The 23,968-nt window shown below is 45.4% G+C and overlaps 1 protein-coding gene and 1 pseudogene across 1 annotated transcript in view; both read left to right on the forward strand.

The window, feature by feature from the left end:
- Positions 1-23,968, forward strand: part of LOC141133447 (complement C3-like) — a 174,436-nt gene that overhangs the window by 14,837 nt on the left and 135,631 nt on the right. The window contains exons 2-4 of the mRNA XM_073622829.1: positions 2,612-2,804; positions 15,293-15,455; positions 18,467-18,537. Coding sequence (XP_073478930.1) covers positions 2,612-2,804; positions 15,293-15,455; positions 18,467-18,537 — 427 coding nt within the window. The remainder of the gene's footprint in view (positions 1-2,611; positions 2,805-15,292; positions 15,456-18,466; positions 18,538-23,968) is intronic.
- LOC141135836 (U2 spliceosomal RNA) lies at positions 13,708-13,817 on the forward strand (annotated as a pseudogene).

Raw genomic sequence — 23,968 nt, forward strand, 5'->3', positions numbered from 1 at the left:
CATAAAAGCCTCCAAGAGCAAAAAGATCTCCTCAACACCTCTCTCTCAATCCCACTCCGGGGGGTTTTCAGGGGGGGGGTCACAACTCCACACAGATGAGTAAAAAGAAAAAAAGTGTGCACATAGCGTAATTCTGTTTATTGAAGTCAAAACCCACAATCTTCCAAAAAACCCTTCAATCTATATACGTACATTTAAAACAGTCAATCAAGCAAAATAGAAAAGGCTGCGTGTCACCATTCAAAAGATCAGCCGGCTCGGTGCCCAGGGGAACAGGTCACTTCCTGGTTGTAGATCGGGCTGTGGTGGAACGCAAACCTCACTTCCGGCGTCGTGTAGGCCACGCCCTAACATATTAATTACACAGGTTCTGCGGCTAATAAGGGTGGTAATTAAACCCACTTGGTGCCTTATCTGCATTAAATTAGCCTCAGAACCTGTGTAATTCATATGTGTTCGGGTTTAAAGGGATGAGGTGGCAACCCTAGCCAGGAGGGCTGTATCAATTGAGTTACATTTTTCCTATTAGAGTTAAACTGGGTTCAAGAGGCCGCACTACTTGGTGCATTTGTGTTAAGTTGTGCTACGTGTTAACGTGTTCCATTGGGGAAGCCCGTTTATTTGAATTGGTTGTCTTATACAGTGGTTCTCAACCTCAGACCTCAAGTACCCCCAACAGGCCATGTTTGCAGGTTTTCCATTATCTTGCAAAGAGTCAATGGCTTGGTATTTTGGACAGCTATTTTATCTAAGAGAAATTCCCAAAACATGGCCTGTTGGGGGTATTTGAGAACGGGGTTGAGAACCACTGACCTAATGCACCAAAACTCACCAGTAAAGGCGTATTCAGCACCCAAATGCATGTCGGTGCTCTGCCACCCTTTGTTTAGTGCCAAGTGAATGGCATTGCATTTTATCCAATGTGTGTTACCACAGCACGGCAACGTGACAAGGCCTTTAGCAATTTTAAACCTAATGCCGCGTACACACGGTCGGACTTTTCGGCTACAAAAGTCCGACAACCTGTCCGACAGACTTTCGACGGACTTTTGTCGGACTTTTGGCGGACTTGCGGCAGACTTTCTTATGAACGGACTTGCCTACATAAAATCACACAAAAGTCCGACGGATTTGTACGTGATGACGTACACCGGACTAAAATGAGGAAGTTGATAGCCAGTAGCCAATAGCTGCCCTAGCGTGGGTTTTTGTCCGTCGGACTAGCACACAGACGAGCGGATTTCTGGGTCCGGCGGAGTTACGACGTAAAGATTTGAAGCATGTTTTAAATCTAAAGTCCGTCAGATTTGAGGCTGGAAAAGTCCGCTGAAAGTCCGGGGAAGCCCACACACGATCGGATTGTCAGCCAGCTTTAGTCTGTCGGCGTCCGCCGGACTTTTGTAGATGAAAAGTCTGACCGTGTGTACGCGGCATAAGAATTAAAAAAAAAAAAAAACATGTCTTACCTACTGTACCTGCTTTGTGTAATGGTTTTGAACAGAGCAGCCTCAATCCTCTTCTTCTAGGGTCTCCCGCTGGCACTCCTTGCCCCCCCCCCCGCCAAGTACCCCCATAGCAAGCAGAATGCATTAAGGTTAAAAAAAAAAAAACTTTTACCTTTAGAGCCATTTTAAGGTGTCATCTCCCCACCCCCAGCCAGCTGATTGGACAATAAAGGAGCAGCAACACACTGATAAGTCAGCAACATTGCTCTCCTCCTATCTGCATGTTCCTTGTCAGCACATGTGCACCCAGCAGAACCTGACTGGTTGCTAGTATTTAAAGTGGTTGTAAACCCTCCTCTTTTTTTTTTTTTTTAAATAAAAATAACAAACATGCCTATACTTACCTGCTCTGTGCAATAGTTTTGCACAGAGCAGCCCAAATCCTCTTCTTCTGGGGTGCTGTGCTGGCGCTTCAGGCCCCTCCTCTTCATCGGGTGCCCCCAGGAGAACAGACAACGGGACTCGGCCCCGCCCCCGGCTCCCGTGTCACAGGAATTGATTGACAGCAGCGGAAGCCAATGGCTCCTGCTGCTATCAATCTGTTCAGTGGGGAGAGAGGCATCGGCTGGAGCTGCTGCGCTCATGTACATCGCTGGATCGGATTGGGCTTAGGTAAGAAAAAGGGGAGGGGGGCAGGGGGGAGCTGCAACACAGAAGGTTTTTCACAGTAATGCTTAAAATGAAAAAACTTGAGGTTTTAAATCACTTTAAGGAGGTCATAGATGATATGACTTTTTTTCCTTCCATCATGGAAGGAAGGAAAGAAAATCGCTCAGTTCCCCCATCAATCAGTGTTAAAGGGGGAATCCCTCCAGTAGTGCTATTGTGTTCTGCCGGTGGTGAGCCTTCCCGACCAGCAGAACTCAATGATCAATGTTAGCAGCTGCTATAGCCGCCAGCAGTAATTGCATACAAAAAAACCTGGCAGGCTGGTTGTACTGAAGTAGATTTATGAATTGATTTCAGTACAACCAGCCCTGATACCAAGGCAGATCCTGGTATTTATGCTAGTTTTATGTACTGTACTGTATATACATCACAACTAAACTGCTCAGGATTGCAGCCTGCGAGACAGGCACTGACATGGGTCCTTTCTTCCCCAACAGATGTGCCCTGATCATGCCCAGCATCCTGCGGATGGAGACCCAGGTGACTATCATAGTGGACGCACAGTTACAGAGCACGCCGTTTGATGCAGAAATTGTTATTCAGGATTTCCCACTGAAATTACGTGAGATGGCAAAAGCAAAAGTTTCACTGAACAGCGCCAATGGCTTCCTTGGAAAAGTCGATATAAAGGTGAGATTACAGCAGATGGTTGGGTTCAGAAGCAGCAGCACATAAAATATGCTGTAGACAGGGCTTTTTTTCCCAGAGAATAGGTGCAGAATTTTCACAGTCACCCCTTGTCTCTGCCCCCTACCCACCTCTGAGCACCGTTCCTTGGTTCCCCCCCATATCCACCTCCCAGTACCACCCCATTTAGAGAATACAAAACCAAGTAAGATTTGTGGCACTAAGTAATTTGTAGGGAATTTGTTAATGATAATAAGAAAAGCAGTAAAATAGATCCCCTGCAGCGAGCAACAATAGATCCCTCCCACCCCCCAGCAACAATGGACCACCCACAACACACTAGACCCCCAGCAGAAACAACAGATCTCCCTGCAGACAGCACCAATAGACCCTCCAGCAGCCAGAGACAGTAGATCCCTCCCAGCAACAACTGACCCCCCCCAGCAACATAAGACCCCCTGCAAAAACAATAGACCTCCCCAGCAACAATAGACAACCAAGACCCCCCAACCACCACCCCCCCCTCCCCTCCCCCCACAGAATTAGATCTCCTCCAGCGACAATTGACCTCCCCAGCCACAATAACTCCTTCTCTCCTGCAAAAATAGATCCCCCTGCAGCCAGTATCAATAGACTGTGCATCACAACCCAGCACTCATTGCCATTACATACATTCAGTGCTTGCTGGCGGTGCCAGAACTGCTCTCCCCCGTGCTCCTGCTGAAAAAAAGCTAGACATCACTACAAATGTCCTATCAACATAACTGTTTTGTTTCAAACTGCTTTTTGTTTCAAAAGCCCAAATGACATCTTTAGTTAATGGACCAAAAGACATCGCACCTTTACTTCCATAGTCTTCTATAGCAGTTGTGCAGTGTGTCTAAATATGACTGGGCAGTCCATTGGGCACCAGAGTTTGACAACGCTGCTTAGTATACTCTGTGATATTAGATTTGCCTCTACCCAGATGGGCATACACCCAAAGACAAGGCAGAACAAGGCGTGGTAAGTCAGGATCTCTAGCAAAGAAACATAGCAGTAGGAACCTCACAAAGACTCCAAATCTTGCTCTACCTAAAACCAAATAAGTAAAGTTATGGCTAGAGTAGGAGTTGAGCATTCAAGAAGGATCTTTCCTTTGATGCACACCAATAGCTCAAACTTTCTGAGATGGGAAAGAGAAAATAAACTTGGAGTGCCGCTCTGAAGCAGGAAGAGAGATACTTCCCCTTAGGTCTCCAGGAGAAGGGGTGCTGATGTTCGGACAGACTCATCCAAAAGTATTAGGCATGTGGGTGAAAATAACGCCACTCTCCTGACCAGCCCATGTGAGATAAAAGTAAGAAGCGACCTCAGCCATCGCTCCTCCCCAAACCATGCCAACTGATGTGTTTCGCACCTTCCACTGGGGCTTAGTCATAGAGGAAAGAGCTTGAAGCAGGACAGTGGTTCTTATGCATCTGGCTTCCCACAGCGGTTATTGATGCAAGAACAACTGACTTGCTTGAAGTTTACACCTCTATGACTACTAAGCCCCAGTGGGCGAGGTGAAATGCATCAGTGGGAGTGGTTTGCAGAGGAGCTGAGGCCAATTCTTACCTTAATCTCACATAGGCTGCTCGGGAGAGCGGCATTCTTTACACCCACAGGGAGGAAGAAAAACACCAGTTGCATAAATCATGATGAATTAATATGGAGAAAATAATCAGAAAAATGCATCAGTGAATGTGGTTTGTGAAAGATCCTTTATGCCTTTATCTCACATGGGCTGGTTGGGAGAGCAGCGTCCTTTTCACCCACATGGGAAAGAGAAACACACATAAGAACAAACTATGTAGGCAAAAGACACATCCCAGCCATGCCACCAGTTCCATAAATCACGACAAATTAATATGGAGACAATAATCAGTAAAACCCACCAGTTACTTTTTCCACTACTTTTTCTATATACCAGCTTTTAAAAAAGAAAATGCAATGATACGAAGGTTGGATAAAAGCTTTTGTGTAATATTCCCAAGCCTGCAGGAAGCTCCATTGGACCAATGAGCTGCAGTGGGAAAATCCCCACCTGCAGCTGCACAAGTGGGACATCAATGACCTAATATGGCCACATATAGGACAATGCCATGTGGCCATATTTAGTTAATGATGTTATGAGCATCCCCTCCCTTTTGTATAGATGCAGCTGTGAGGCAGGAAATCTCCTTCCCACAGCTCATTGGTCCAGCAATACAGCTAACTTCCAGGTTCAAATCCAACCTAGTTCAGACCGAACCCAAGCTCATTAATGTTTAGTATACCACTGTTGGTGATTAAATAATACATTTGATATAGAGGTCTATACAGCAGACTAAAAAGAGGGACAACTGAGGAGGAAAGAGGAATTGAGGAATTTGATTCCAAAAAAAGGAAAGTCCTTGCAAAAGAGGCACAGGTAGGAGCTACGATACACTGCATCCAGTGGGAGATACAAAAAAAAAAAAACAAGCATCAAGCAAAATAAAGCATTGGGGATTCAAATTATCATAGAAAATGATATTGCATTTCACAAACCTTTTTTTGTGAATTTCTGTTTTTAAAGTGTATGTCAAGGTGAAAGTTAAAAAAAAAATCATTTTTTGTACATTTCTGCGATGTATTTTTCCCATATTTATCCTTTAAAGTGCAGGAAAAAACCTGTGTATGTACCAAAAATATAGTGTGCTCCTACCTTCCTCTTTGACATGACAGCACAGTGTATTTTTGGCTCTGGTATTCAAAGCACGTGGTGTCAGCCCTGCCAACTTTAATTCTGATACCCTGTTTCCCCGAAAATAAGACCTAGCGTGATTGTCGGTGATGGCTGCAATATAAGCCTTACCCCCCAAATAAGCCCTAGTTAAAGTCCTTGTAGGTCTTATTTTCAGGGCAGGGCTTATTTTTGGGGAAACAGGGTAGTGCTTATTTGGGGGGTAGGGCTTATATTGCAGCCATCACCGACAATCACGCTAGGTCTTATTTTCGGGGAAACGGGGTAGATTACAAAGAACAGAGACCTCTTTTCATTTCCTCACCCCTCCTCATCTCCATAACCCTTTACCATCTCCATAACCCCTCCTCATCTCCATACCTCTACATCCCTCTTCATCTCTATAACCCCTCCTCATCTTCTACTCCCTCATCTTCATATCCCCTCGTCATTTCCTCCCCCTCATCATTTCCATAACCCCTCCTCATCTCCTTCCTACCTCTCCTCATCTTGATTACCCTTCCCCATCTCCATATCTCCATAACCCCTCCTCATCTCCATACTAGGGATAGGCGAACGGATCCCTGTTCGGTTCGCACCAGAATTTTCCAACATCGCGAAAGTTCGGACCCGAATAACGAACCCCATTAAAGTCAATGGGACCCAAATATCAAAAATCAAAAGTGCCCATTTTGAAGGCTTATATGCAAGTAATTGGGCATACAATGGTTATAGGGGTCAGGGTTCTGCCCTGGGGGACATGTATCAATAAAAAAAAAGTTTGTGAAAAACGTCATTTATAAATGACCAGTGATTTTTTAAATTTTTAAAGTGAAGCCTAAGAATTAAAAATTCCTTCCAATATAGTGCATGGGGGGTCCCCTTGGTCTACCTGTAAAGTGGCAGATCTGTACCATGTCTAGAATCTGCTGCAGAAATAATTGCATTTATGAAGCCAAAAAAAGATGAAATTTTCCCTGCAAGATGCCTTTATTTTGCTCAGCAACAGCTGGGGAGCCAGTGTGTATGATGAGGCCACAATGTAGTCCACTGGGAACAAGATTAGAGATTTTTGGTATACATTCTGGTGTCACTTTGACTTTGTATAGATGTAACAGGTGCATAAAAATTGGTCTTTGGGTGTCGGTGGCGCCTTCCCACTATAACCCTATAGAGGTAATCTTGATGAAAGCAGGAATTGGCCTTGCTGTAAAAAATTGCAATGATATGCACCTGTCAAACAGGTGCAGATAAATTGGTCTTTGGGTGTCAGTGGCGCCTTCCCAACGTAACCCTATAGAGGTACTCTTGCTGTAACAAATTGCAATGATATGCACCTGTCAAACAGGTGCTGAAAAATTGGTCTTTTGGTGTTAATTGTGCCCATGAAACCTATACCAAATACATTTTTTCAGATGAACTGATTGAACACCCTCAAAGCTAGGCAGCCTCGAAGTCCTACAGAGATTCCACATTCCAAAAAAACTTAATCAGTGACATCGGCATCAGGGGCTTCATAGCTGGTAATCCAGGACTGATTCATTTTTATAAAAGTCAAACGATCCACGGAGTCTGTGGACAGACGCATTCTATGATCAGTAACGAAACCTCCTGCAGCACTGAATGCCTGTTCTGAAAGCACGCTGGATGCAGGGCAGCCCAACAACTCAATAGCATACTGGGCAAGTTCTGGCCAGTGGTCTATTCACATGACCCAGTAAGTCAGTGGATCGTCAGCTGGAAAGCTCTCCATCTCTGTTTTGGCCCCAAGGTAATCGTCCACCATGTGATGCAGACGCTGCCAATGGAATGTGGAAGCTGACAGCCCTGGGCGGCGAGGACTAAAAAAATTACGAAATGCCTCACTTAGGCAGACGCCTTCTCCTACGCTCCTCTCTTGACCAACAGAAGACTCAAAATGACGTTTTTCACGACACTTTAACCTACTGGAGTCAGGAAAAATGTTCAATAAAATCCTTTTTAATGTGTCCTCAAGAAATCTTAGCTTCTGCACTCTCTGTGGGGATGGGATGAGTTATGAGACCTTCCCCTGATAATGGTGGTCAAGGAGGGTTGCCAACCAGTAATCATCCTTCTCCTTTATGCAACATATTCTTGGGTCCTTTTGCAGGCTTTGAAGCATGAGGTTGCCCATGAGAAGCAGGGTAGAGCCTCATCACCACCAGCTGTATGGAGATGTGGGGACACAACAAGCTGCAGCACTGAGCCCTGTTCTGCATCCTTTCGAGTTGCAAGCAGTGTTAGCCAGTGTGCTGTGAACAAAATATACCGTCCCTGTCCATGCTTGCTGGACCACGTGTCAGCATTAAGGTGGATTTTACGACTGACTGCCTTGCCCAACAATGCCAGAACATTCCCTTCCACATGATGGTAGAGAGATGGAACCGCCTTACATGAAAAGTAGTAGTGACTGGGAACCTGCCATTGTGGTGCAGCACATTGTGCAAATTCATGGAAGGGTGCAGAATCCACCAGGCTGAAAGGCAGAAGTTGGAGAGCCAACAGCTTTGACAAGCTTGCATTTAGATGCTGGGTATGTGGGTGGCAGGGACTGTATTTTTTTTTCCGCTGCAGCAGATGGGGCAGAGAAATTTGCCGGCTACAGTCTACAGCTGGTGGTGTGCTGCTGGCAGATGTGCTGCTAGGACCTGGGACACCCTGTGCTATACAATCATCCCTGTCAGTGGAGGTTGCTGAGAGGTAATGACTCGGTATAGCAGGGGCAGAATGAAGCGGGTAAGGAGGAGGAGGGACAGATTTGTGCCCCTTTTGTGTGGCTTTTAGGGGCTCTTGCCAACGGGCTGAGTGGTTGGACCTTAAATGCCTTGTTAAGCATGTGGTACCCAAATGGTTGGTGTTTTTGCCACGTTTGATGTGCCTGAGACACAGTTTGCAGATAGCAACAGTGCGATCTGATGCAGATGTGCTGAAAAAGGCCCAGACAACTGAGCTTTGGGGAGTGGACCAGGAGATAACAGCTGCAGAATGTGATGGAATAGGGTGGCTGCTCTCTACTCTTTCTTGATGTTGGCTTTCTTGGGGTTTTGCCGCCTCACCTTCAGTTTCCTCCTCTGCTCTATCTGGCACCCAAGTCACATCAGTGACCTCATCATGATCATCATCAACTCCATCTCCATCTTCATCTCCTCCATCTTCATCATTACCACTGGAGACAACTTGGCAATACGCTGTGGCTTGGGGAACATGAATGCCAATTTGTCTACCAGTGTTCCTCCCTCTCTCTAGGCTCATGTTCCTGTCATCCTCAACCTCAGAACCAACATCTGAATCCAGTAATGGCTGGGCATCATCAAGGAGCAAGTGACTGACGCTGTGGTCAAATAACTCAGCTGACTCCTCAATGGCTGATGTTGGGGCTATGGCAGGAATAGATGTGGACAAGGAGGCAGGTTTATCCACTCTGGCAACTGCAGGGGACTGCACACTTGTCTCTGCTTGCATGACAGAGGATGAGGAGGATGAAGAAGGGTTAGTAAGCCAGTCCACCACCTCCTCTGCATGCTGTGGCTGGATAGCATGGGCAAACTTACTAAACAGAGGAAATGATGCCCTGCCTGAGGACTGACCACTACGTCCACCTTTGCCTGTGGACACATTTGTTGCTGGCACCCTTACAGTGCCAAGAGAACACGTGCAGCAAATGTAAAGAGGAAGTTGAAATCTGTACGTAGATGCGCTTTAATCAATGTAAAGAGGTGTTTGGTGCACTTTAATTTGAGTACTCACACTACACAGACACACTCCAGACACACTATAATATACTGCAATATAATGCGCCAAATGTACAGTGACGCACAGAACTATATGGCGTTAAACTGGTAGTAACACACAGAAAAGTAAATGACGTTAAACTGGCAGTAACGCACACAGAACTATATGGCGTTACACTGGCAGTAATGCACACAGAACTATATGGCGTTAAACTGGCAATAACGCACACAAAACTATATGACGCTAAAATGGCAGTAATGCACACAAAACTATATGGCGTTAAACTGACAGTAACGCACACAGAATTAAATTGCGTTAAACTGGCTGTAACGCACACAAAAGTAAATGGCATTAAACTGGCAGTAACGCACACAAAACTATATGGCATTAAACTGGCAGTAGCGCACACAGAAGTAAATGGCGTTAAACTGGCAGTAATGCACACAAAACTATATGGCGTTAAACTGGCAGTAACGCACACAAAACTATATGGCATTAAACTGGCAGTAACGCACACAGAAGTAAATTGCGTTAAACTGGCAGTAACGCACACAAAAGTAAATGGCATTAAACTGGCAGTAACGCACACAGAACTATATGGCATTAAACTGGCAGTAACACACACAGAAGTAAATGGCGTTAAACTGGCAGTAACACACACAGAACTAAATGGCGTTAAACTGGCAGTAACGCACAAAACTATATGGCATTGAACTGGAAGTAACGCACACAGAATTATAAGACAAAAAGAGGGAAATTTGAGACTTTAAATGAAGTGGTTGACTCATGTAGATGAATATGGTCAACTTTAATTATTGGAGTAAAAGTATACAAATACATAACAGTAGTATAATTTATATAAAAAAGTCAATGGATAAATGTTACCATATTTGTACATATGCATAACAGTAGTACCAGCATGTTCATAAATGTATACATGGTCAGCACATAGCAATGGCATATAGCATGGTCAATTCACATATTAACTGGCAGCATAGTTGGTAATTCAATAAATTCAAAAATGAATGGTGTATCCAGATATATATCCTAATAAAGCACATAGCTACATCCTCAGAGCCCGACGTGTTTCTGTGTAAAAACACTTCTTCAGGGGCGGATGTTATAGGGTATCTATAAAAACATATAACGTAGAATATAGTTAAAATTAATTCTAATATTAGGGTAAGTACTACAGGACAAGACAATGTCGTCAACCCTGAGCGCTTACGTGCCACAGGTAGCGACGGAGTGTAGTGTATGCAGAACCAGGGCCATAAGAGTGGTCCGTTCCGGGTAGCTGAGGTGGTCATGTACCCCATAACCAGGGTGGCACACACGCAGAACTCCCAAAAATGCAGACCTCTCATCTCAAAAGTATGTCCAGAATGGTGAAAAGGAATGGAGGTTTTGATGTGACCTATATTGGATGAGTAAAGTGACCATTAGTTGGTGAAAGTGATGTGGGAATAGAGACCCAAATAGAAGGGTGAGATATAGTGTACGATTGAGGTGGTGGTATTAACCACCTCAAGTGTACTGTACTGAGTACTATGGAGAGTCCATTAACCAAAATAATGAGAAAGATAAAGGAGAGAGGGGGAGACATGCTGGGATAATATTACCTTGAATAGAGATTTAAAAAAAGGAAAGAGCTTCCAAAAGGTGCGGCATTCCACATGTGTGTTAGGAGAGAGGAACTGCGTTCAGGGAGTCATCTTATGTATGCCCGGGGGGGGGGGCCGCCACCAATGTCACGCGCATGAAAAATGTGGGGAGGGGCCCACGCACGCATTGCATACGCCGCCCATGGCAGAGCGCCAAAACCCCTACTGTCGGGCAGATGGAACAACACACAGCCCCACCGTGCCACCATAATATGATGCCACACACAGAGCCACGGTGCGTGGCGCTGATGCGCTGTGGAAAGCCTCCCCGCCCCCCGGAGGACAGAGGGGAAGGGTGAGAGGGAGAGCACGCAGAGTGCATCGCAGCTCCCGGAAATCAGTCAAAAACATAGACTCGGGACTGCAACACCTGTGTTCACCGCCGGAACTGTTGGCATACTGAGATAACTGCCACCAAATGAATAGGCATGGATTTGACACGGTCTCGCCACAAAGGACAAGAACTACACATAGATGGCAGGGGAACACTGCCAAACAAAGTCAACCACCTCCAACCCTGTTGCAAATGCAGTATAAATGGAGAGTTTAAATGAGGCACATGTACCTCCATCTCAGGTTCAAAGAGACAAAAAGAGGGAAAATTGGGACTTAAATTAAGTGGTTGACTCGTGTAGATGAAAATGGTCAAGTTTAATTATTGGAGTAAAAAGTATATAAATACATAACAGTAGTATAATTCATATAAAAAAGTCAACGGATAAATGTTACCATATTTGTACATATGCAGAATGCCCCGTACACACGGTCGGATTTTCCGATGGAAAATGTCCGATCGGAGCGTGTTGTCGGAAATTCCGACCGTGTGTGGGCTCCATCGGACATTTTCCATCGGATTTTCCGACACACAAAGTTGGAGAGCAGGAGATAAAATTTTCCGACAACAAAATCAGTTGTCGGAAATTCCGATCGTGTGTACACAAATCCGACGGACAAAGTGCCACGCATGCTCAGAATAAATAAAGAGATGAAAGCTATTGGCCACTGCCCCGTTTATAGTCCCGACGTACATGTTTTACGTCACCGCGTTTAAAACGATCAGATTTTCCGACATCTTTGTGTGACCGTGTGTATGCAAGACAAGTTTGAGCCAACATCCGTCGGAAAAAATCCTAGGATTTTGTTGTCGGAATGTCCGAACAAAGTCCAACCGTGTGTACGGGGCATAACAGTAGTACCATCATGTTCATAAATGTATACATGGTCAGCACATAGCAATGGTATTTAGCATGGTCAATTCACATATCAACTGGCAGCATAGTTGGTAATTCAATAGAACTATATGGCGTTAAACTGGCAGTAACGTACACAGAACTATATGGCGTTAAACTGGCAGTAACGCACACATAACTATATGGCGTTAAACTGGCAGTAACGCACACAAAACTATATGGCGTTAAACTGGCAGTAACGCACACAGAAGTAAATGGCGTTAAACTGGCACTAACGCAATCAAATAGACGGTGTTCAACCGACACTAAACTGACGCTATCTGAACTGTTCCTACCCTACACTAATGTATGTGTGAATGACACGGTCTCACTACACTACAGTGAGACTATCTGAGCTGTCCCTACTCTAGCTGCACACTAGGCAAAGCTGAATGATGGTCCTCCTAACTACACTCACACTATCCTTAGACTGAAACTAAACTAATATTCTACACTGACAATTGAAGCAAAATAGCACAGTATAGCACACTAACTAACTAATAGTACTGAACAGACCCCTGTTCTATCTCTCTCCACGCCGAAATCACACTGAAAATGGCTGCTACTGAAAGAATACTTTTATACTGTGGGGCGGGAATGAGCCGTGATTGGATAAAGTCATGATGACAGTGTCCAATCATGACTCTGACAGTGCTCTGTGCCCTGATTGGCTGAAGCTTTCACTGCTTCAGCCAATCAGGGCTTTCAATGTACTGTTCAGTGCCGCAATGCATTGTTCGGCTGTTCGCCGAAAGTCTGAACAGCGAAAGTTTGGCCCGAACTTATGCTTGGGACAAACCATTCACCCATCCCTACTCCATACGCCCCCAGCCCCCCTCATTTTTATAATCCCTCCTCATCTTCTACCCCCCTTATCTCCATAATCCATCATCATCCCCTCCCCCTACTCATCCCAATAACCCCTTTCCATCTTCATAACAAACCCCCCCTCATCTCCTCCCCACCCCTACCATCTTCATAACTCTTCCCCATCTCCATACCCCCTCCTGATCTCCACGCCCCTCCCCCCAACTCATTTCTATAATCCCTCCTCATCTTCTACCCCCTTCATCTCCATAACCCATCTTCATCTCCTCCCCCCTCCTCATCCCCATAACCCCTCCTCATCTCCATACCCCTCCTCATCTCTACAACCCCTCTTCATCTTCTACATTCCCTCATCTTCATAATCCCTGGTCATCTCCTCCCCCTCCTCATCTCTAAAACCTCCTCATCTCCATAAATCCTCCTCATATCCACCCTTCTTCTTCATTATGTCTATAACTCCTTCTCATCTTCTACTCTCCCTCATCTCGATAAATCCCCGTCATCTCCTCTCCCTTCTCATCTTCATAAACCTTTCTCATCTCCATAACCCTTCATCATCTCCATAACCCTTCATCATCTCCTCCCCTTCCTCAACTCCATAACTCCTCCTCATCCCCTCCCCACTCCTCATCTTCATAACCCTTCCCCATCTCAATAACCCCTCCACATCTTCTACCCTCCTCATCTCCATAACCTATCGTCATCTCGCTTCTCGGCCTTTTGGCTAAGATCAAGTGTAGTATTTGTTCTTATCAGTTGCTAGAGGAGGCGCTATGCTAGTCCCTAGTGTGGGGAGGTCATATACAAATCCAATGGTGTCATTGCACCTGGAAGGGCGGTTTCGGTAGTGGCCGGTGTCTGGGCGCCTTTAGAGACGTCAGCGAGCCGAATCTGAGCCGTCCGGAAGGGTGCGCCTGGTGAGGATGGGTGCTGCATTTGGGTCTGACCAGAGGGTCGGATCCCTGGCCTTCTGGCCTAGATTGGGGTAGCTCTAGCTCCGGTCAGTTTTTCGGGAGAGAACACGGCTCCTCTCTTACTGGGGGTGGAGGAGCGGTTAGTATTCCCCGAATATAATTACGAAGGAGTGATGGGAGCGACGGTAGAGCCTGATGGTAAAGGGCTCTCACCAAGCTCTCAGAACTTTATGCCTTCCTGCCAGGAGTGGGGGCTGCTGTGGTCTGGGTTGTTGGTCAGGTTTGGGAAGAAAGGCCTGTGGTGAATGTGCCCCTGAAGTGGCAGTTCAGGGGTGCCGTACAATCACTGTGAGTGAGGGTCACTTTGATTTATGGCACCATGGTCACTTCACTATACACATGTTTTTCCCACCTGCCTGTAGGGCCGAGCCTTTTAGCTAGGACCAGGGGAAATTTTTATTCCTGGCCGAAGAGCCTGGCCATTGTATTGCATTGTATTTCACTTCTCCCACTTCCTTTTCCCCACTTTCCGAATTATTTTGAACCTGTGTTTGTCACTTTTTTTTTTCTTTTGTTTGGTGTGTACACATTTTGTCACTGTGTGATGAGTAGGGTGTGGGTCCTCGGGCCTACCCTGAAAGTCTTGGGAGGAGGAGGGGGGGATATAGGCCTTTTGGCTTGGTTCGCTCTCTCTCATGGGGTCTCCCTTCAGGGAAGTCCCACCGAGTACTTGGGTGGGTCTGTTTCGGCAGACCCTCCAGAGAAAGGAGTCCGTCTGGTTTCGGCCTAAGTACCTCAGTCCCTGTCAGGAGCCTAACGCCCCGGGCATCAGCGTACAGTCCTTCCTAGTGGAGGACAGTGTAACACCCGTCCGTTCAAAAAAAAAACAATCGTCATCTCCTCCCCCTCCCCATAACCCCCCCATCTCCCCTCCACATCTGTATACCCCCCATCTTCCTCATCTCTCCAACCCCTCTTTATCTTCTACCTTCCCTCACCTCAATAACCCCTGGTCATCTCCTGCCCCTCCTCATCTCTATAACCCCTCCCCATCTCCATAACCCCTCCTCATCTTCTACCCCCCCCCTCTCGATAACCCCTCATCATCTCCAAAACGCCTCCTTGTCTCCTCTCCATCCCTCCTCATCTCCATAACCTCTCCCTGCTTATAGTCAGAAAAAACAGGAAGTTATCAGCTCACAAGATTTCAGACCAAATCAACTGGTATTTTTGCATCTATGAAACAAACACAACAAAACGCTTTTATTAGTATATTTAGGAGACCAAAAAGGAGTAAAAAAAAAAGAAGTTTAATGATAGGGTTTGTATACACTTTAAGTAAAAATAATGAAATAATGATCTTTTTGTTCCGTAGCTTCCTGGCAAAGATTTGCTTAAAGACACAGATAAGAAACAATATGCGTCTGTGGTGGTGAGGTCGAATGAGTGCTCCCTTCAGAAAGTCGTTTTGTTGTCCTTCCACAGTGGATACATCTTCATACAGACAGACAAGCCTATCTACAACCCTGGAACTCTGGGTAATATGCTATGTTGCTTAGCCATTTTGTAATAAACCTTCATCCAGAAAGAGACATTTACTGTAAAGATGACAATTGATGTATTGTTCCCTCTGCTGGGTTTATCAGTAAATTGATTTTCCAATTAACATTTCATTAAAGTTTTGTAATCGTCCATTCAGTAGCTCTACAATTGAGTAACGATGAGCTCAGGCGTGTTTGCACAGCCCACGTGCATTTCATTAAAGTTTTGTAATTGTCCATTCAGTAGCTCTACAATTGAGTAAGGATGAGATCAGGCGTGTTCTCACAGCCAACGTGCAGAGCCCTCCAGGAAGTCGGCACTGCGCTGCGCTAATAACACGCAGTGAGACATTGTCCCGATGCGCGGCTGCAGAGATCAGGAAATGTCTCACTGCCTGTGACTAGCGCAGCGCAGTGCCGACTTCCTGGCGGGCTCTGCACATGGGCTGTGCGAACATGCCTGAGCTCATCCTTACAATTGAGCCACATCAGTACCTTGAAAGTCACATAGTAAGCTTGATAACGAACTAAAGACCTTCAAGGCCACCATATCAAACAGTTGGTGGTCAGGCACAAATCAAAGTCTAGACTCGAAGATTTCAAGGGAACAACGAAGAACTTGAATGAATATGATTCTCTGCTACTAAGGTAGAACTGTGGTCAAACTATAAAATCACATATGTGATGTAGACTGCCCATACCAGTAGGGCCGGCCATACACAGTTCAAATTAAACGACTGAGATTCGAACCATTAATGGGCAGGCTGAATATACCAAGTTGATCGATCAACCCAAGTTGGGTACAGCCAGCCTGCCAGATTCCTTTACGATTATCCCTAATGGCTGCTATAGCCACTAGCGATAATCATTGTCTTCTTCCAGCGGGGATAGCTCCCCTCGCCCTCCCACTGGGAGAAGACAATAGTTGATTCCCAAGTCAGCACTGTCTGTGTTGATGGGGGAAGTGTGTGAATTTGCGCCGTGTATGGCTGGCCTAAGACAAGGCTTTCTGTATACTTAAGCCATTTTCTAAATACCTATTGTCTACTTTGCTGCTGCTGTAGCTGCTTACATTCTGGCAACACTGATAGCCATATCAGTCAATAGCCACACGTAGCTTACCTGCAGTCTTTTAGATCTCAGCACATCGCAGGTTCTGCAGGGGCTTGCATGGAAATGACAAGATTGCCCTGCTTCTGTCCCTCTTTTCCTCCAGTACGCGTTTCGCTTTAAGCTAAAATTCAGGTTGGAAGGTATTTTTACTGCATAATTATTGAGGGATTGCTGGGTAAACTGACAATCACTGTAGTAGTTGGTCCAATTAATATAATCAGTTCTTTTATTGGAGGTTGTGAAGAGAAGGGGAAGTGGCATCACAATTTCCACTTCCTCCAATCAGAGAACACCTTGTATTTACTGAAAAAAATACAAGAAGTGCTAGGAATGGTGGCGGTGTCGAGCGTACGACCCCCCCGGTGGTCAGTGTGTAGAAGGGAAGCTGTTTGGCTATGACTGTAGTAGAACTGCATACTTACATTGGTCCAAGTTGGATCATACTTGGAGCTCAGCTTTAAAAATAAGCATCCTTACGATTAAACACTTTGTGCGAAATACGCTAAGGTTTTTTTGGGGGGTTTTTTATGTCTGTCTGTGCATGCCTGTATATCTTTACAATAAATATTACGGTCATGCAAGACAAACAAGAGAATGAAGTGTTCATTTTACTTGAATTTTGTTGAACATATCAAGACCAGGCAAAGCTGTAATCCTTGAAGCGTGGGACATGTAAAGCTGACTCCCTTTCAGCAGCAAAGTTTCTGCGTTGATTTTTTTTATGTTGTTTTGCTTTTGAATGAATCTTATATACATTTTCCTTTATTTCAGTTTAATCCTGTGCACAGAAAAAGTTATTTTAAAATATTTTTAAAAACGTTAAATATATTCGCCTACAGGCAAAAAAAATATATAACTAAACTTAGTGTACATCAAATGTCTTTGTAAATCTATATTATTTAGAAGTAGTGGGAACATTATCTGTCCTGACCTCAACCCGATAGAACACCTTTGGGATGAATTATGCTGCATACACACGACAGGACTTTCCGGCAGAATAAACTCTGACGGTATTTTCAAAGGAGTTCCGATGGCGTTCCACTGAAACGGACTTGCCTACACACGATCACCCCAGAGTCCAATAGTTTAGAACGCGATGACGTAGGACGGGACTAGAAAAAGGAAGTTCAATAGCCAGTAGCCAATATCTGCCCTTGCATCGTTTTTGGTCCGTCGGAATAGCATACAGACGAACGGTTTTCCCAATAGGAACTGATTCCATCGGAAAGATTTAAAACATGTTCTATCTCTAGGTCCGGCAGAATTTTCGAAAGAAAAAGTCCGATGAAGCCCACACACGATCGGAATGTCCGATGGAATTATTCCGTCGGACCTTTTCTGCCGGAAAGTCCGGTCGTGTGTACGCGGCATTAGGGTGGAGACTGTGAGCCAGGCCTTCTCATTCAATATCAGTGCCCGACCTCACAAATGTACTTCTGGAAGAATGGTCAAACATTCCCATAGACACACTCCTAAACCTTGTGGACAGCCTTCCCCGAAGAGTTGAAGCTGTTATAGCTGCAAAGGGTGGGCCAACTCAATATTGAACCCTACGTACTAAGACTGGGATGCCATTATAAAGTTCATGTGCGTGTAAAGGCAGGCGTCCCAATACTTTTGGTAATATAGTGTATTTTTTCCTTAATTCCAGCCAGGTGCTTCAACACGTGTGGTAAAAATGCTCACTCACCAAACATATGCGGCCAATAAAGGCCTGTCAAGCTTTGCAGATGGAACCAGAAGTAGAGATGGGGTGGATAATTGTGTAGAATGCTTGGAAGCACAATAAATGTTAGGGTCTTCTCCCCCTTCACAAGTCACAATCTAAGGATAAAAGAACTGGCAACATGTGTGATTCTATATTGATTCCGGTCTTCTGTATTATTTGTTTTTAGTAAAGTACCGTCTCTTCATCACTGGACATTTTTTGGAGCCTGATGCCCGAACTGTGGATGTGGAGTTCATTGTAAGTATCTTTCCTTTGCTCCTGGTGGCTGAACAGAGTGACAGGGGGGTGTAAGAAAGCTAATATAAATCTGTCAGGGTTGTAGATTTTTAATTTATTTTTTCTTAAAGGGGTTTAATCCTGGGCAGCCAGAGGAAAATAGGAAAAATAATACACAGAGCACAGGGGTCAGGAGTGTGCAACGCACAGAGTGCAGGCATCAGGATTGCAAAAAACATAGAGTGCAGGGTTCAGGATTGCAGAACGCACAAAGCCTCAGGGTCAAGTGTGTATAACACACAGTGTGCCAAGGTTAGGAGTCCAGAACCAGTACAGATCTTCCCCCCAGTAAAGCTCACCCCCTTAGTACAGCTCCCCCAGTACAGATCCACCCTTAGTACAACTTCCTCCGAATACAGATCTCCCCCCTAGTACAGCTTCTCTTAGTACAGATCTACCCCCCCCCACCATGCCACCCGATACAGATTTCCCCCGCCAGTACATATCTGCCCTCCTTAATACAGCTCCACTCAATGGAAATCTCTCCCCATTAGTAAAGCTTCCCCCAGGAAAGATCTCTTCTCCAGTACAGATTCTTACCCCTAGTACAGAGTTCCCTTCTCTTAGTGAAGCTCCCCCAGGTCAGTTCCTCCTTCCCTTAATACAGCTCTCCTCCCAATACTGCTCTCCTCTCAGTACAGATCTCCTCCCTCTATGTAATGCCCACCAGTCAAACCAGGCAGTTCCAAGTGAGTGGTGGTCCTATGTCATGTTTCAGATCCCAGGAGGAGATAAGGAAATCCTCCCTTGCTCTGAACTACAGATGCCTGTGTCAGACCTGACAAGTGGCAGGAGAGGCAGCTGCACAATAGATACTCTGGGGAGGGTTTTGAGCATCTTACTTCCCCCCACTTCCTTATCTATGCCCCTGGAATCTGTGAAGGTCTGCGTTACCATGAACCTCTTACTTTGCCCTGCAAGGCCGGAGGTGCACTTTAAAGTAGACACATATGGCATTTAAAAACCAAACAGATTGTCTACCTATTTCCTAAAATAGGAAAAGTACAGGGATTTTTATTTTTCCATAAAACATCGGACACTACACAACCTGTGCTACATATGGACCGAATAGGTCATTGAAATCACTTAAGGCCCATACACACGATCGGACTTTTTGACGACAAACATGCAAATTAGCTGTCTTGGAGCAACATGCGACCGTGTGTTTGCTCCATCGGACAAACTCTTGCTAGGGGCATGCTGGGACTGTGACGTCATAAGGGGGCGGGGTCATCGAATGACATCACCCGGTGACCACGCCCCATGCCTATATAAGTCATTGCAAGGCGCTCACACAGCATTACAGCGGGAGAGAGCATCGTGTCAACATCGGAAGAAGAGAAGAGGGGGAAGACGACGAAGAAGAACGGGCCACCGCTAGCAAGAGAGCGGCAAATAAGCAAAAGATAAAGGAGGAGACCGGCAGAAGAACCGGACACCGGGAGAAGAACCGGACACCGGGAGAAGAGGCCGGAGAGAGCAGAGAAGAACCCGACATCGGGAGAAGAGGCCGGAGAGACCCCCGAAGTCGGAAGAAGACCCCCGAAGTCAGAAGAAGACCCCCGGAGCTGCCTAATAAATTACTTTAAAAACCTGTGTAGTGTGTTTTTTTTATTGACACTTTTTTCCCTAGGTGAATGGGTAGGGGTACGATGTACCCCATACTCAATCACATAGGGTGGGGGGCTGGGATCTGGGGGCTCCCGGATTCCGATAAGCCGCCCGCCTGCAGACCCCGAAAAACAATGGCCAGGGTTGTTGGGAAGAGACCCTTGTCCACTTCAATATGGGGACAAGGTGCTTTGGGGTGGGGGGGCCGCAGGGTGCCCCCCTCCCCCAAAGCACCCACCCCCCATGTTGAGGGCATACGGCCTGGTACATCTCGGGGGGGGGGGGGGGGCGCTCGCTCGTCCCCACCCCCTTTCCTGACCGGCCGGGCTGCGTGCTCGGATAAGGGTCTGGTATGGATTTTGGGGGGACCCCCACGCCATTTTTTCGGTGTAGGGGGTTCCTCTTAAAATCCACACCAGACCTAAGGGCCTGGTATGCCGTTTTTTTATTTAAAATTTGGTGTGGAGTTCCTCCTCATGATTTATACCAAACACAGTGCCTGGCATTGATGGGGATCTAAGTCGGATCCCCGCATCAGTGTGAACCCGGCTCGCAAGGTGTCAATCTCACCGATAAAAGCGGCGAGATCGACACTATCAGACAATACAGAAGTTGACCAAAGGGTGGTGGTAAAGAGCTGAAAAACCACGTGATTTGGTGAAAGTTGGCTGAAAAAGTTCTGCCGTGTGAATGCAAAACAAACTTATGGCCAGCGCCCTTTGTACAAAAATCCATGGGTAAGTTTGTACAAAGTCCGATCGTGTGTATGAGGCTTTAGAGGTTAGAAGACACATTGTTCCATGACACTTTTTCTTTTCAATAATTTTTAATGAAATTTTCAAGAAAAACAGGTAAGTACAAAAACAGTACAATAATTTAATTCACCACGGCATACACTACTGGTTACAAAAGCCTGCCCCTATACTACTCTAGCCAGCCCCTATACTGCCCTAGCCTGTCTATATACTACCCCAGCCTGTCCCTATACTGCCCTAGCCTGTCCATATATTACCCTAGCCTGTCAATATACTACCCTAGCGTGCCCATTTACTACCCTAGCCTGTCTATATACTACCCTAGCCTGGCTATATACTACATTAGCCTGTCTATATACTTCCTTAGCCTGCCCCTATACTGTCCTAGCCCGCCCCTTGGAATTGAACATAATAGTATGTCATATAATTTTGCAAATAGACAAGGTGCTGTTGCATCTAAATCTGAACCTGATAAATGAAATTTTCGTTTTAAATATGATATAAAATAATGGATGTGGGGGCCTTTTGGTGGGCGTAATTTTTTTTGGGGGGGGTGGGGGCAGCATTTTATTCTTGGACCCAGGCAGCACTATGTCTTGGGGCAGCCCTGGTGCCCATACAACCCATAAGGGACCTTTCACCCGCCTTTCCCATACCAAGTTACCCCCAACAACCAAAATACCCAAAACCTAGATACCTACAAATACAGGGCGAGAGGGTGGGAAGTTCTTCCTTCCTTGCTGACCTCCGACTGAAGCCCACCCCCACTCAGTTACCAGACAACCCCCTACAGCTCCACCCATCTCTGATCATAACCCAATCACCTAAATTCTTTCCTTGCTTACTTTTAAAATAGCCCCACTTGCCGCAGCTATACCCAAGCCCCTTTAACCCCTGTCATGCCAGGCCCTTAGCTTATGGCATTCTTGTTTTACTCCGAGCCTCCCCCTACTGAAGTCGCTCTGACTTTAGAAAAGATTCCTGTACTACTTCAAGGCAAATTCTTTTCTACACTTCTATCAAAGTAGTACTCAAGTCGCCAGGAAGTTGCCTGGCAAAGTCGCACCGTAAGTCGCGGCAGTGTGAACCGAGCCCGAGTCTTCTTGGTGAGTTGGGGCTGCCTGTGGACTCTGCCAGGTCTGAAAGTTGTCATACCGTCAGCACAGACTGGATCTCAGGAGGTATCTTCAAATGCATAAAGCACCATTTGAAAGAGAGCATATCATATATAAATATATACAGCTGGGGGGCACTACATTATTAGAAACAAGTACGAGATTTTTTAAATACCTTTATAGAGGGGGCCACACTATTCTTTTAAGTGGTCTTTCAGCATTTTAAATGAGACAAATACAATTTATAGTATTTTAGTATGTTGTTTATATGATTTGGTAACAGATTCATTGCCTAAAAGCTGACTGCCAAGCAAACAGCTAAATACACAAATGGGAGATGTTTTACCTGCCAAAGGATTTGTATTTCTGCCCATTCAGTTCTGAGATTTACACAGATCTGCCACCGAGCACAGTCCTGTCTGGCAGGACAGAAGACCTGATTTTTCTCTTACAGGTCTTGTCCTTCTCCCTCCTTGAAACTGGATAGTGAAAGGAGGAGCAGCACACTGATGAGCTCATCCCTCTGCTCTCTCCCCCTTTAACATGTTCCTTGCAGCGCAGCAGAACGGTTTGGTGCCTTGTGTTTCTTCTCACTCCCCCAGTCTGAGTTTTCCCATACATGGGTCTCCAAAAGGTTGCCATCAAGTCAAATTCAGCTTCTTAGACTGCTTGCATTTTTATTAATGATGTATTAACCGCTTGCTGACCGCCGCACGCAGATATACGTTGGCACAATGGAACAGGCAGGCAAATGGGGGTACAGGTACGTACCTTTAAATTTGCCGCCTTTCGGGCGTGCCTGCGGGTCCCGGGAACTCAATGTTCTCCGGCGGCCCATGATTGCGGTGTGGAGAGGTAGAACGGGGAAGTGCCTATGTAAACAAGGCATTTCCCCATCCTGCCTTGTGTCATGACAGAGATCTACTGCTCCCTGTCATTGGGAGCAGTGATCGCTGTCATGTCCTAGGTGGCCTCTCCCCCCACAGTTAGAATCACTCCCTAGGACACACTTAACCCATTCATCGCCCCCTAGTGGTTAATCCCTTCCCTGCCAGTGTTATTTACACAGTAATCAGTTTTATAGCACTGATCGCTGTATAAATGACAATGGTCCCAAAATAGTGTCAAAAGTGTCCGATGTGTCCTCCATAATGTCACAGTCATGATAAAAACCGCAGATCGCCGCAGTTACTAATAAAAAATAATAATAAAAATGCCATAAATCTATCCCCTATTTTGTAGATGCTATAACTTTTGCGCAAACCAATCAATATACGCTTATTGCGCTTTTTTTTTTTATCAAAAATATGTAGAAGAATACATATCGGCCTAAACTGAGGGAAAAATATTTTTTTTTATATATTTTGGGGATATTTATTATAGCAAAAAGTAAAAAAAAATTGCGTTTTTTTTCTTTTTCAAATTGTCGCTGTTTTTTTGTTTGTAGCGCAAAAAATAAAAACCGCAGAGGTAGTCAAATACCACCAAAAGAAATCTCTATTTGTGGGAAAAAAGGACTTCAGTTTTGTTTGGGTACAACGTCGCACGACTGCGCAATTGTCAGTTAAAGCGGCGCAGTGCCGAATTGCAAAAAGTGCTCTGGTCAGGAAGGGGGTAAAATCTTCCGGGGCTGAAGTGGTTAATGATTACAGATCTGCATTCATTTGTGTCTTTTATAGTGGCCTGCAGTTCAGCTTTAACAAATCTTTTTAACCCAAAAACGGATTCTAAAGATACGTTCTTCACTATACACATAGAAGCTAAAATGCCCAAAAATAATTATTTTACAAGAAAATCTCCCACTTCTAGTATTTTTCAGGCCCGGGGTATTTTGTAACTGCTGTGTTTGCAGTTGGTGAGCGATAACCTTGCCTCTTGAATTGTTGGCTGTTGCACAATGTGTACAGAATG

This window comes from Aquarana catesbeiana, linkage group LG03, assembly GCF_042186555.1.
Source record: "Aquarana catesbeiana isolate 2022-GZ linkage group LG03, ASM4218655v1, whole genome shotgun sequence".
Classification (NCBI taxonomy): Eukaryota; Metazoa; Chordata; class Amphibia; order Anura; family Ranidae; genus Aquarana; species Aquarana catesbeiana.